The following is a 15377-nucleotide window of genomic DNA, read 5'->3' as shown; positions in this document are numbered from 1 at the left end:
CAAGGAAAAAAGAGAAAGAACTCATATAAACAAAATCCAAAATGAAAGAGGAGAAATCACCACGGACACCGTAGATATACAAAGAATTATTGTAGAATACTATGAAAAACTTTATGCTACTAAATTCAACAACCTAGAAGAAATGGATAAATTCCTAGAAAAATACAACCTTCCTAGACTGAGTCAAGAAGAAGCAGAAAGCATAAACAGACCTATCAGTAGAGAAGAAATAGAAAAAACCATTAAAAACCTCCCCAAAAATAAAAGTCCAGGCCCTGACGGCTATACCAGCGAATTTTATCAAACATTCAAAGAAGACTTGGTTCCTATTCTACTCAAAGTCTTCCAAAAAATTGAAGAAGAAGCAATACTTCCAAACACATTTTACGAAGCCAACATAACCCTCATACCAAAACCAGGCAAGGATGGCACAAAAAAAGAAAACTACAGACCAATATCTCTAATGAATACAGATGCTAAAATACTAAACAAAATACTAGCAAATCGAATACAACAACATATTAAAAAAATAATACATCATGATCAAGTGGGATTCATCCCAGAATCTCAAGGATGGTTCAACATACGTAAAACGGTTAACGTAATACACCATATCAACAAAACAAAGAACAAAAACCACATGATCTTATCAATAGACGCAGAAAAGGCTTTCGATAAAATACAACACAATTTTATGTTTAAGACTCTCAACAAAATGGGTATAGAAGGAAAATATCTCAATATGATAAAGGCCATATATGATAAACCATCAGCTAACATCATATTAAATGGCACTAAACTGAAGGCTTTCCCCCTTAAATCAGGAACAAGACAGGGTTGTCCACTCTCTCCACTCTTATTTAATGTGGTACTAGAAGTTCTAGCCAGAGCAATCAGACAAGAGAAAGAAATAAAAGGCATCCATATCGGAAAAGAAGAAGTAAAGGTATCACTTTTTGCAGATGATATGATACTATACATCGAAAACCCCAAAGAATCCACAAAAAGACTACTAGAAACAATAAGCCAATACAGTAAGGTCGCAGGATACAAAATTAACATACAGAAGTCAATAGCCTTTCTATATGCCAACAATGAAACAACTGAGAAGGAACTCAAAAGAATAATCCCCTTCACGATTGCAACAAAAAAAATAAAATACTTAGGAATAAACATAACAAAGAATGTAAAGGACTTATATAATGAAAACTATAAACCATTGTTAAGGGAAATCGAAAAAGATATAATTAGATGGAAGAATATACCTTGTTCTTGGCTAGGAAGAATAAATATAATCAAGATGGCTATATTACCCAAAGCAATATACAAATTTAATACAATTCCCATCAAACTTCCAATGACATTTTTTAAAGAAATAGAGCAAAAAATCATCAGATTTATATGGAACTATAAAAAACCCCGAATAGCCAAAGCAATCCTAAAGAAAAAGAATGAAGCTGGGGGCATTTCAATACCTGACTTCAAACTCTATTATAGGGCCACGACAATCAAAACAGCATGGTATTGGCAGAAAAATAGACACTCAGACCAATGGAACAGAATAGAAAGTCCAGAAATAAAACCACATATATATAGTCAAATAATTTTTGATAAAGGGGCCAACAACACACAATGGAGAAAAGAAAGCCTCTTCAATAAATGGTGCTGGGAAAACTGGAAAGCTACATGCAAAAGAATGAAACTGGACTACAGTCTCTCCCCCTGTACAAAAATTAACTCAAAATGGATCAAAGATCTAAACATAAGACCTGAAACAATTAAGTACATAGAAGAAGACATAGGTACTCAACTCAGGGACCTGGGTTTTAAAGAGCATTTTATGAATTTGACTCCAATGGCAAGAGAAGTGAAGGCAAAAATTAATGAATGGGACTACATCAGACTAAGAAGTTTTTGCTCAGCAAGAGAAACTGATAACAAAATAAACAGAAAGCCAACTAAATGGGAAATGATTTTTTCAAACGACAGCTCAGATAAGGGCCTAATATCCAAAATATACAAAGAACTCATAAAACTCAACAACAAACAAACAAACAATCCAATAAAAAAATGGGAAGAGGATATGAATAGACACTTCTCCCAGGAAGAAATACAAATGGCCAACAGATATATGAAAAGATGCTCATCTTCTTTAGCTATTAGAGAAATGCAAATCAAAACGGCAATGAGATACCACCTCACACCTGTTCGATTAGCTGTTATTAGCAAGTCAGGTAACAGCAAATGTTGGAGAGGCTGTGGAGAAAAAGGAACCCTCATACACTGTTGGTGGGAATGTAAAGTAGTACAACCATTATGGAAGAAAGTATGGTGGTTCCTCAAAAAACTGAAAATAGAACTACCTTATGACCCAGCAATCCCTCTACTGGGTATATATCCCCAAAACTCAGAAACATTGATACGTAAAGACACATGCAGCCCCATGTTTATTGCAGCATTGTTCACAGTGGCCAGGACATGGAAACAACCAAAAAGCCCATCAATAGATGACTGGATAAAGAAGATGTGGCACATATACACTATGGAATACTACTCAGCCATAAGAAATGATGACATCGGAACATTTACAGCAAAATGGTGGGATCTTGATAACATGATACGAAGCGAAATAAGTAAATCAGAAAAAAACAGGAACTGTATTATTCCATACGTAGGTGGGACATAATAGTGAAACTAAGAGACATTTATAAGAGTGTGGTGGTTACGGGGGGGAGGGGGGAATGGGAGAGGGAAAGGGGGAGGGGGAGGGGCACAAAGAAAACAAGATAGAAGGTGACAGAGGACAATCTGACTTTGGGTGGTGGGTATGCAACATAATTGAACGACAAGATAACCTGGACTTGTTATCTTTGAATATATGTATCCTGATTTATTGATGTCACCCCATTAAAAAAATAAAATTATATAATAAAAAAAAAAAAAAAGATTCTTTAGTTCAAAAGTCCCAATGGCAAAATCATAAGCAAGTTGATTAAGGTTTGCCTGGTTAACATTGGCTAAAATATCTCACACCTGAGTCAAGAGGATCCTGCTATACCACAGTGGGACTTGCAGCTATTTATTATAGTGAATATATACAAAGAGACATAAATTCTGTTTTCAGGAACAACTAGGTCCTGAATCTGAACTAAAACTAACTCTTTAGGGATATAGAAAGTTATCTGGACTTTTTAGTTAAGACTGGAGATGTTTTCTCTGAACATATGTACCCTGATTTATCAATGTCACTGCATTAAAATAAAATAAAAAGAGTAGGGGACATAATAGGGGAGTTAAGTAATAATGGTGTTCTGAGCCCTCATATCATAGTGGGCTCAGTCAGATCACAACTTCACTCCAAAGTTGTTTCTCTAAATCCTGAGCTTAGGCAGATCTCTGCATTACTTTCCTGACTTGTGGTGAGGGCTAATATGGTAACAATGCTGAAATACAAGACTTTGGAGCCCTTGATCCTTTCCAAAATAGTAAATTAGGCCAGATGAATTTGACCATCAGAACTGAGAGAATTTGACAAGATGCATCCTACTGCCCTGCTGTTCAAGGACCCAGTTTATTCTGTGCAAAAATCTAATGGGTCCTGGGAAATGATGGATTACACTAAATTTCAGTAGATGCAATTGTTGCTTCATTTTCTTGCAACCAAATGTACACTGGATTTGGCTTATATTTTTCACATACCAATCTTTTGAATAATTTAGGGACCTGAACAGATAACTAAAAATTGAAAATATTTAATGCTATAAAACCATGTGCTTGCATCCTATTTGGTGTACTGAGCAAATAAACTTCTCATTTTAAACAAAAAAGCAAGTGGGAAGTAGGAAATAAACTAAGAAAAAAACACATAAAAACATAAGGATAAATAAATAATTGTAATAAATAAAATTTCCATGGCTCTTTACAAATGATTTTTTATATATTATCCTATTTGACTTTATAACAATACTGTGAGACAAATATGGCAAGGATCAGTACTTCCATTTTACTGATGGACTCAGAAAAGTTCAAGGAGTTGAGTCACTCACTCCCAAGGCTTAAGTTACCATGAAATACACCAAGCAACCAAATCAGCTCTATCACAGATTACTGGCACAGCCATGACTGGTCTCTGAGGCTCCTGATAAACTGCAGAGTTCCTTCTAGAAACACAAATACAATCAAACCACTCTCCTGTTTAAAACCCATTGTTGACCAGGCGGTGGCGCAGTGGATAGAGCATCGGACTGGGATGCAGAGGACCCAGGTTCGAGATCCCGAGGTCACTAGCTTGAGCATGGGCTCATCTGGTTTGAGCAAAAGCCCACCAGTTTGAACCTAAGGTCGTTGGCTCCAGCAAGGAGTTACTCGGTCTGCTGAAGGCCCGTGGTCAAGGCACATATGAGAAAGCAATCAATGAACAACTAAGGTGTTACAACACGCAATGAAAGGCTGATGATTGATGCTTCTCATCTCTCTCTGTTCCTGTCTATTTCTCTCTCTGACTCACTCTCTGTCTCTGTAATAAATAAATAAATAAATTAATTAATAAAAAAACAAAAAACCGTTGTTTCCTATTCCATCACCAGCCTCCAGCACAGTACCCTGTACAGGGCAGGAACTCTACCTATATTTGTTGAATAAATAAACATATTACAGCCCTGGCCGGTTGGCTCAGTGGTAGAGCGTCGGCCTGGTGTGCAGGGGTCCCGGGTTCGATTCCCGGCCAGGGCACACAGGAGAAGCGCCCATCTGCTTCTCAACCCCTACCCCTCTCCTTCCTCTCTCTCTCTCTCTTCCCCTTCTGCAGCAGAGGCTCCATTGTAGCAAAGATGGCCCGGGCGCTGGGGATGGCTCCTAGGTTTCTGCCCCAAGTACTAGAGTGGCTCTGGTCGCGGCAGAGCATCGCCCCCTGGTGGGCAGAGCGTTGCCCCTGGTGGGCGTGCCAGGTGGATCCCGGTCAGGCGCATGTGGGAGTCTGTCTGGCTGTCTCTCCCTGTTTCCAGCTTCAGAAAAATACAAAAAATAAAAAAATAAATAAATAAAATAAACACATTACTGAATTAATGCTATTAACAAGAAGTTGAGATGGACTATGAACCTAGACCTTCTTATTTAGAATACACAAAGAGAAAGCTTAGGAAATGACAAATCCAAACACAGACTGGAAAATCTGCTTGAATGACAGAATAGTCCAGGTTTGATCAAGGAGGTAAGTATTAGGCAAGCGAGAGCTGACAGTATTTAAAATCCAGTTTTGCTGTCAGGATGAGGACCCAGTGCTCCAATACCCAAAACCAAATATAAGACACAAATAAAAGGAGATGTAAGACAAAAGTCATGCAAATCAGAAATTATCAGAGGTCAATGTTTAAAGGAAAGAAATATTTTCTTCATATCTAAATTTCTTCTTTTTATAGAGAAATATTGATTTTAATTCAATATAAGGTAAACTCTAGGCATCCATCATCTTTCTGCCTAAAAATGAGCAAAACTATCAAAAAAAAAGGGGGGGGGCACAATTCTCCCCCATTCTGGTTCCATGGCTCTGATTACAAAAAAAAATTTTTTTTATAAAAATGGTAAGACAAAAATAGAAGTCTCAGATTTTTAAAAATGTTAACCTAATAAAACCTATTAACATAATTCCTTAGTCTACAAAATAGCACCAGTAAGAAGACTAAAAGGTATTAAAAGCCATTATGACAGCATTTCTGAAATGCAGCTTGTCCAACCTCCTGTTATCCCTAAAAAACAATCACGGAATAAAAAAATGACTTTAAAATCTATGAGCCCTGGCTGGTTGGCTCAGTGGTAGAGTGCTAGCCCAGCAAGTGAATGCCCTGGGTTCTATTCCCAGTCAGGGCACACAGAAGCGACCATCTGCTTATCCACCCCTCACCCTCTCCCTTCTCTTTTTCTCTCTCTTCTCCTCCCACAGCCATGGCTAGGTTGGAGCAAGTTGGCCCTGGGCACTGAGGATGGCTCCATGGCCTCGCCTCAGGCACTAAAATAGTTCGGTTGCCAAGCAATGGAGAAACAGCCCCAGATGGGCAGAGCATTGCCCAGTAGGGGGCTTATCGGGTCAATCCCAGTCGGGGCTCATGCAAGAGTCTGTTTCTCTGCCTCCCTGCTTCTCACTTAAGAGAAAAAAAGATCTCGCCCTGGCCGGTTGGCTCAGCGGTAGAGCGTCAGCCTAGCGTGCGGAGGACCCGGGTTCGATTCCCAGCCAGGGCACATAGGAGAAGCGCCCATTTGCTTCTCCACCCCTCCGCCGCGCTTTCCTCTCTGTCTCTCTCTTCCCCTCCCGCAGCCAAGGCTCCATTGGAGCAAAGATGGCCCGGGCGTTGGGCATGGCTCTGTGGCCTCTGCCTCAGGCGCTAGAGTGGCTCTGGTCGCAATATGGCGACGCCCAGGATGGGCAGAGCATCGCCCCCTGGGGGGCAGAGCACCGCCCCTGGTGGGCGTGCCGGGTGGATCCCGGTCGGGCGCATGCGGGAGTCTGTCTGACAGTCACTCCCTGTTTCCAGCTTCAGAAAAATGAAAAAGAAAAAAAAAAAAAAAGAAAAAAAAAGATCTCTGGAGGCAGGGTCTAGCTTTTCTCGACATCTTCCCCCGCAATCTCTTAGCTGAGGAGAAAGTGCAAGGAATGTGCTTCTGCCCTGGCTGTCACTTTTTCTGAGTTTAGAGAAAGGCTGAGGAATCAGGGTCATGCCTCTAATCTGGGAAATGAGTGTCTGCCGAAGTCTGGAGGGTGTATTTGGGGGGAAAGGTCCCTCACCTAAGCCTTCCCCTTCAATCTCCTCACATGGAGAAGAAGGAGATAGACTTCATATCTAAATTTCCAAAAATGTCTACCTTGAAGGTTTAGTAGTCAGTCAATACAAATTACCTGACAACAACACTCCTGCTAGGTAACAGTGTCCTAAGAAGTAATTACCCTCTCTAGTAAACAACACAGCTAACTGACTGATTTCTTGCAAAAGCACTAAGTTGAGAATTAACAAATCATCAGTTCTGAATCATATCTTCCAGTACAACCCCAGAAGTTGACAGACGACTACCAAGAAGAAGAAACTTGATTTCTTATGCCAAATAAAAAGGCATCTCGAAATCCACAGATTCACAAACAAGAGACAAAGATTTGAGTGGTCTGCAAAAGACTTGAGAGTTGCTAAATATTTAGTAACTGCTGCTGCTTGCTGCTGCTGCTAACAATAGAAGCTACTACTACTGCACAGCCAGTGTTTTGTTAAGCCATGAAATAAACTCTTTTGTGTATTATCTTATTTAATTCTGACCCCATCCCTGAAACATTAAGTACTATTATTATTCCTATTTCATAAATGGGGCTGGCTGTGAGGAGTTTCATAATATACACAAGGTCATGCTAAAAGTTAAGTGGTGACTTGAATGTCTTGTCAAGCTGACTCTGAAATCTATGTTCTTAATGACACACGACACTAGCCGAATATCTCTGGCTCATGGTAATGCATATAATTCTCCTATGTATTTGGGATCTAAGAAGGTGGCAGCCCAGGTTTCAGAGTCAGACACTCAAGGTTTAGTCACATTCCATCTTGTCCAGAGTTTGATTTCTTTCAGGACATATATAGTTCTTCCAAGGACTCGCAGACAATAGGGAAAATACCTCATGCACACACCACTGGGTAGAAAGATGTAAGTGTTAATTATCTTGTCATTTGGGGCTGCTTTTATACGCCTCTGTATAGTTACTTGAATCTTATGTATCATTTCTTTAAGATTTTTTATAGACCACTGAGCATCTAAAGAAAAAAAACGAGGGGGGTGGTATAGCAAAAGACATAGAATAGAATTCTTTCTTTTAAAGTAAAATATATGTCCATGGAAAGTTTCTTGACAGACAAATTACTGCCAATCAGAAATGAAATGTTAAATTCTAAATCAATGAAACTTAGTGGATCCACAATATATTAGAAAAGATTTCAGCGGTAATATGGTTATTGGAGGCACTGCTATGCTTACAAATGTTAGTTTCAAGCAGACCCTAAGTCTGAAAGGTTATAACAAGCATTGAATAGCTTTTCAGATAAGATACTGGCCTTCTGGAACCTGGTTTGCAATGTTAACAAACTCTACTATGTTTCCATCTTTTCATTAAATGATCTCTCCAACTCTTAGTATTAACTGGAAGCTGGCTCTCTGTTAAGGATGACAATTCACCCATCGTTCTCTCAAGTAGAAGATGCTCATTCTTCTACATAAAATGTAATTCAGAGTCAGGCCATAGGTAGGCATTTTCCTTATGCATCAGTGCTTCTCCCAAACCAACACTCCTCCTCCTCAAGGTCCATATACTTAGCTGTATCACTCTCCATCTCTCTTTGTCTTTTAACACTATCAAGAATGCAGTCATGCAGTCATTCCCAATCAACCATCAGACTTTGCTGTTTAACCAACTGTATTTGTTGGTTATCCACTCAAAATTCTTTTCTTCTTTTTGTTCGTAATCAGAATGACGTTCTACTCTCTCATCAAAACTCAGAAGAGAATGACTTCAAACTCATATCAAGAAGTAATCTTGATTGGTCTAGCTAGTCACTATGTTTCTATTCTCCTGGTAAACAGCTGGTTAAGACAGAAGCATATAAAACAATGTTGGCTAACTAGATGCATGAAATCTGGTGGATGAATTCTTGAAACAATTTTGTGGCTGCTGGATCTTATCATGTCCAAATGTAATCCCTGGAATTGTACTTATTTCTGAATAATGAGATTATGGTAATTTTTATCTTTTTCCCAAAAAACTTGCCACAAAGAGCAGGTATTATTTCTATAAAAAACAAAATATAAAAAGAAACTTGAAAAGGTGCTCATTTATTCTGTTACAGGTCATAATGAAGTAATGGAGGACTCATCTTCCCACTGCAAAACAAACTGGAAAACTGGGCAAAGCATTTGAAAGAATGGTTTTAGATATTAGGCAACAGTCAATGCAGAACTGGGCTCCTTGACAGAAGGAAAGCAAACAAGAAGAGAATGCCTACAGGCAGTTTCCAGGCTATGACGCAAAGCTAGCAAAGGGAGAGCACCCAAATGAAATATAGACAGTCTGAACTGAAAAGTCAGGGATTGCTGGCCCAAACGCCAAGGCAACTGGTATTTGCAGAACCGACTACCAGAAAGGAAGAGGCTGCAAAAGAGAGCTCTCAGGAGGAGTGTGCTACTGAATACTTGGCAGAGTCCTAATCTGTGTATGTAGAGGAAGAAACTACCCAAGGCTGGGGAAAGAACCCCCAGAAATAATTCGTGGATCTCTCATAGAGCTGGGTATTCTTTGTGTTCCCACTAGCCAGAGCTGAAAGATCTCCAGACACCTGGGCACAGGGTAGAATTCTTCAAAGGGCAGTGCTTTAGATTTCCATTTAAATACGACCCAGACAAAAGGCTGCTCTGGACCCACTATAAACTTAAAAGCAAGTCTCAAAAGGATCCAACCAATTTCAAGTAATGTAAATGCAGGTCAGAACAAAATCTAACACTATTTATAGGAATAAAACAAAGTACAGCACCAACAACATAAACTGGAACATGTCAGACATCAAGGGCCTCTCCACGTGGTCTCTTCCTGGAGGCCTCAGGGTGGCCAGATGCCTTACACAGCAGCTAACTAAGAGCATGGAGGCTGCACTGTCTTTATGACCTAGTAACAAAAATCACAAGGCCACTTCTGCCACATTCTGTTGAATACAATCAAGTCACAAGCTTGCGCAGATTCAAAGGAGAATTAGATGTCATTCTTCATAAGATAGTGGGAAGGTTCTAGAAAAAAGATGTGGGAAAGGAGATACTGTTGTTGACATCTTTGAACAATGTGATCACAATGTGTATTTGTGATGCAGACCTTCTGGTGACAAATTTTCTGAACTTCTGTTTCTTTGCAAATGTCTTTATATATAAAGAGTTTTAGGTTGATATGCCTTTTTTTTTCCTTTCAGGTCTTTAAAGATGTTCTTGTTCCTGTGGTTTCCCCTGTTTCTGACAGAAGTAAGCAGTAATTCTTATCATTGCTCTCTATTATGTCTTTTCTTTTTTGGCTGCTTTAAGATTTTCTCTTTATTATTTTTTTGGTAGAAACCTGACCATTTCCTGCTAAAGATTTGTTGAGTTTTTTGAGTCAATAGATTACTACTTTTTATCAAACCTAAAAGAAATTTCAGCTACAATCATCATGTCCATCTTTTACTTTAAATTAATAAATATATTTCTATTCAGATTTCTAAAGGACCTATCTGTAATTTTTCAACATCTGTGTTCTCAGCAGGTCTATTTCTATAGCCTATTTTTCCTCTGTTCCGGACCACATTTTCCTGCTTCATGGCATGTCAAATTATAGGCTTTTTGCTGTGAAATTGTAGCTACTCAGTGGTTGAGAGTCTGAATTTTTTTGTAAGTTTGTTCCTTTTCAAAGACTGTTGAGTTTTGTTTTGGCAGGCAGTTATTTAATTGGCAGATTAACTCTATCTTGTTGAGTCTTGTTATTAGGCTTTGTTACAGTGGATCAAGATTAGCCATTACTCTAGAGTTTGATTAGCACGCTTAAGGTCTAACCTTCTGGGGTCTTACTGAATGCACAAGATGTTTAGCTGGTCTCTCCACTCTGGTAGGAATTCCAGTGTCTCCTAGCACTCTATAACCTCTGGCATTCCTATTCAGCTCACAGATCCTCAGTGGCTATTCTCTGCCAAGGCTCACAAAGCTTTACCCTTCACATAGCAACTTAGTTTTTAACCAAAGACTCACAAGCTCTCTAATGTAGATTTCTGGGGCTACTTTGCTAAACAACTCTGTTCTCCTGTCCCTTGCCCCACAAATCCCAGCTGCCTCACCAGTCCTACCTGCCAACCTCTGTTGATCTGTGTAAAACACTGCTTTTTTATTTGGGATCTACATTCCTGTGCTGCTCTTTGGATAGTATACCTGGACAGAAAAAGAGTGAATGACAAGCTTACCTTATATACTTCCCCCCTCTCTACAGGATCACAGCCTTGTGCTGTCTGCTGCCCAAGGCACGAAAAGACCTGATTCACCCATTTTATCCAGTTTTACAGTTGTTTATGGAAGGAGGGTGATTTTGATACCTGTTATTCTGTGATGACTGGAACTGGAAGCCTTAATTAGTTAAAAATAACATATCCAATAAATAAAACCTTAATTTCCAGCTATCAGAGCCAACCAAAGGAGACCAGTAAGCAGGAAAAACAAAAAGATGGGGCAGAAGTATTAGCAGAATCAAAGAATTTTCCACTATTTTAATTTTCTTAGAAAAATCATTTGAGTCATAGCATTTTGGTTCATTTTTATTTTTCACTGACAGCACAATGAACACCACAGCACTTTCCCTCCCTTCCTTCTGCCTTCCCAACCAAATTATAATTCTGTGTTCAACACCAAGTGAATGATTCATGATGAATCAATTATGCCAATAGTGATGCTCTCCTTTCACGCAAACACTCAATCTCCCAGCCACCCCTAATGTTGGAGGTGACCATACAACTGTATTCTGACCAATGAGACAAACAGGTAGGTAAGTTTCTTAAGGTCTCGTAAAAAGTTTCATTTTTTTAGAAAAAGGAATAGAGGTAAGACTGGCTTCTTTTTCCTGCTTCTTCTTACTACGTATAATACTGATAAGGAGGAAAAGTCCACGCTCTTATGGGAGAGTAGAGGAAACAAAAGGCCTGGGTCCTTGGTGACATCACTGAGCAACTAAATCAAGTCAGTAACTCATAGCCTCTGAAAAAAAAGAAAACCTATTGGTTTAAACCACTCTGTCTAAGGTTCTCTGTTCTACCTGTACTAGAAAGCATTTCTGATTGATACACATAGCACTTGTCCTTTAGACGAAGAAGGGTTTGCAAATATGATGTAAAACTGCACTCTTTCAAAGTCTTAGAACTAATCAGGTTTTCTTTGGTATCCATTAAATGCACATCTGCCTTATATTCCCCTCTACACTGCGATCTTCCTTTTGGCCAGGGATCTTCTGTGTTCTATATATGGGCTAAGTACTCTGGGTGCTTAAATTAGCTTGCTGATAGGCTCTATTTCTAGATATCCTATAAGTTATTTCTGTCATCTAGGTATTCTTTGACTTCATCAGGAACAAAGATGCCATAGACTTAGGAAATTTTTTTTCACAGAAGTGAGTATTCAGGCAAAACAAGCAAAGGGATGGTTAACTGTCTTACGTTCACACTCTCTGACATCCAAGTTGAACTGCTGTAATGCTCCCAAGGTGAGCTGCCTTACTTCCGCTTCCAGCAAAAGTTGCATCAAGGATGTGGCTAAATGTTTGCAAGCTGACATGCATGCTGTCTGAGCCACTTTTCCCTGAAATACAAGAATGCAAATCATAATGTTAATGGATTAAAATAAAAGTTCAACAAAATTAAAATAATTTATTTTTCAATTAGGAATATCTTTAAGGTTTTCTTCATCATAATGTCTTTACCTTCAAATGATATTGGGATTAATAGCACCTGATAGCAAACATCTTAAACACTAGCTTCATCATGATCAGTCATGTAGCTATAACACTAAATTAAAATTCATAGAGCCCAGCTACTTATTCCAAAAGCATTTTTTTCCTAACAACAGATAAACAACATTCAAAATCTTCATTAAACCGAAAAGTAATTTTTTCATAGGTAATAAATTTCAAACAGTCCATTCCAAAACAATCATTCTTTTTAAAAAAAATTTTATTGAATTTACTGGGGTGGCATTAGTTAATAAAATTGTACAGGTTTCAGGTGTACAATTCTATAATTTTATCATTTGTACATTGCATTGTGTGTTCACCACCCCCAGCCAAGTCTCCCCCCATTACCACTAACCCCCTCTACTCTTCTCCACCACCCCACCCCTTTTCCCTCCTGCAATCCCCACACTGTTGTCTGTGTCTATGAGGGTTTTTTTCGTTGCTTAATCCCTTCACATAAATAAAAGACAAATGTGAACAATAATCCTTAACATATCTAAGAAATTAAAATCTTTGGTGCTTTATGATTTAACACATATAAAATGAAAAGAATAAAAAAAATTTCCTAAAAAAAGTAATTAAAAAGATAAATTTTGTTTTCTTAAAAAATAAAGAGGTTTATGGACATAAATTCTAAGATAATTTTTAAAATGATATTGAAAATATCTTACTATCTTTAATGATATTTAAAATATCTTACTATCTTTATTTTATTTTTGTGTGTGTGTTTGTGTAAGAGAGAGACAGAGAAAGGGACAGATAGGGACAGAGACAAGAAGGGAGAGAAGTGAGAAGCATAAATTCTTTGTTGTGGCTCCTTAGTTGCTCATTACTTGCTTTCTCATATGTGCTTTGACTGAGGGACGACAGCAGCAAGTCACCCCTTGTTCAAGCCAGTGACCTTGGGCTTCAAGCCAGTGGCCTTTGGGCTCAAGCCAGCAACCATGGCATCATGTCTATGATCCTACGCTCAAGCCAGCGACTCTGCACTCAAGCTGGTGACCTTGGGGTCTCAAACTTGGTTCTTCCGCATCCCAGTCTGATGCTTTGTCCACTGCACCACTGCTTCAGGCACAAATACTTTATAATTAGTGAATTACATCTTAGTCTAAGGTCAAAATCATATATCATATAAAATATATGCACTTTCTTCCCAGATATCTATCCATTTTATTTGTTATTTATTTACCATCACTACCTATTCTGAAAAACAGGATGACACGTGTCTTAAAAAGTCTGAGTTCTCAAATTAGTCAAATAATGGATCCCTCTTTTCTGAAATTATGAACTGTTTCAGCTATATGGAAAGATATATAGAATTATATGATAAACAATCACATACCCATGAAACATGACAAATACAATTTAGCCCGTGTGACCTCTTTAATCATTTTCCTCCCTCTCCCCAGCGGTGACCATTATTGGTGTTAAGTATACCATTTGTATTTTAAAACACTATTATGCTCTGTGTGTGTGTGTGTGCGTGTGTGTGTGTGTGTGTATGACAAGAAACAATATATGATATTATTTTCTGTATTTTGAAACTTTCTATAAGATCATATGGCATGTCCTTTTGCTAACTTGCTTTTTTGGTTCAATATTATAATGTGAAGCTTTTTTAATGTAATGAGTGTTTATTACTTTAGTTATTCCACAGTATACCACAATGTACATTCTTCTGTTGTTGGAGATTTAGGTTTCTACTTTATTTATTCATTTATTTCTTGCTATTATAAACTCAGTAGGTCTAGTAAGAATTCATGAAAATTCCAGATTTTCACTATGGTGTCCTTTTACATGTTTTTTGTTTTTGTTTTTCCCATCCCATATATTTCACTGGGCCAGGGAGTATCTGTATCACTTCTATAGAAAAGGGAGATATCACCCACTCTTTCTCATACAAAGGCACAAAAACAATTAAGGCAAATGTGTAGAAATCTTATTCCTTCAAAGAAATATAGAAAGCTCAATATTCATTGCTTTCAATTAGTATGTAGTTCAATTACACAACTAAGTGTTGTCATCATACTAAATGCAAGTGGGTAGAGGTGAAGAGCTTAGAGAAAGCATCATCATCATCGATACCCCTAACATCTCAGCCACCATCAGAGAGGCTACCTCCATTTATGGAGCACTGAGTATGTGCCAAATGTTTTAAAAATACTGTCTCATAATTCTCACAAGAACCCCATGATTTATTTAATCCTCAATTTGCAGATTAGGACAGAGAAAGAGAGGTTACATTATTTGAAAATACTGTATCTTGTAAGTGGTGGAGCTAAGATGTGAATCCACCCCTGTGAGACTTCCTAAAGCAGGGGTAGTCAACCTTTTTATACCTACCGCCCACTTTTGTATCTCTGTTGGTAGTAAAATTTTCTAACTGCCTACCGGTTCCACAGTAATGGTGATTTATAAAGTAGGGAAGTAATTTACTTTATAAAATTTATAAAGCAGAGTTACAGCAAGTTAAAACATATAATACTAATTACTTACCAAGTACTTCATGTCGGATTTTTGCTAAATTTGGCAGAATAAATCTTTATAAAACAACTTACTATAGTTAAATCTATCTTTTTATTTATACTTTGGTTGCTCCGCTAACGCCCACCATGAAAGCTGGAACGCCCACTATGGGCGGTAGGGACCAGGTTGACTACCACTGTCCTAAAGTTTTAACCATTTGATCCTGCCTCTCAGCAGAGGGTTTGTGGTAGTTTCTACATCTTTCTGTTGCTCTGAGGTGTGGGGAAGGGGAATGGCGAGCACAAGAAGATAAAAATCACACAAATATGAAAGGCTGGGATACTGAGTGAGAGGTGTTTTGCTGCCCTTCTCATCCGAGGAAGCACCA

The 15377-nt window shown here is 38.3% G+C and overlaps 1 protein-coding gene across 4 annotated transcripts in view; it reads right to left on the bottom strand.

Annotated features, from left to right (window-relative positions):
* Positions 1 to 15377, bottom strand: part of EXOC6B (exocyst complex component 6B) — a 638754-nt gene that overhangs the window by 192129 nt on the left and 431248 nt on the right. For all 4 annotated transcript variants that reach the window (XM_066378003.1, XM_066378005.1, XM_066378007.1 and 1 more), the window contains one exon: positions 12231 to 12372. In XM_066378003.1, the coding sequence (XP_066234100.1) occupies positions 12231 to 12372 (142 nt within the window). The remainder of the gene's footprint in view (positions 1 to 12230; positions 12373 to 15377) is intronic.

Source organism: Saccopteryx leptura, chromosome 3 (genome assembly GCF_036850995.1).
Source record: "Saccopteryx leptura isolate mSacLep1 chromosome 3, mSacLep1_pri_phased_curated, whole genome shotgun sequence".
NCBI lineage: Eukaryota > Metazoa > Chordata > Mammalia > Chiroptera > Emballonuridae > Saccopteryx > Saccopteryx leptura.
The sequence above is the reverse complement of the archived record's forward strand: the minus strand, read 5'-3'. Positions and strand labels throughout refer to the sequence as shown.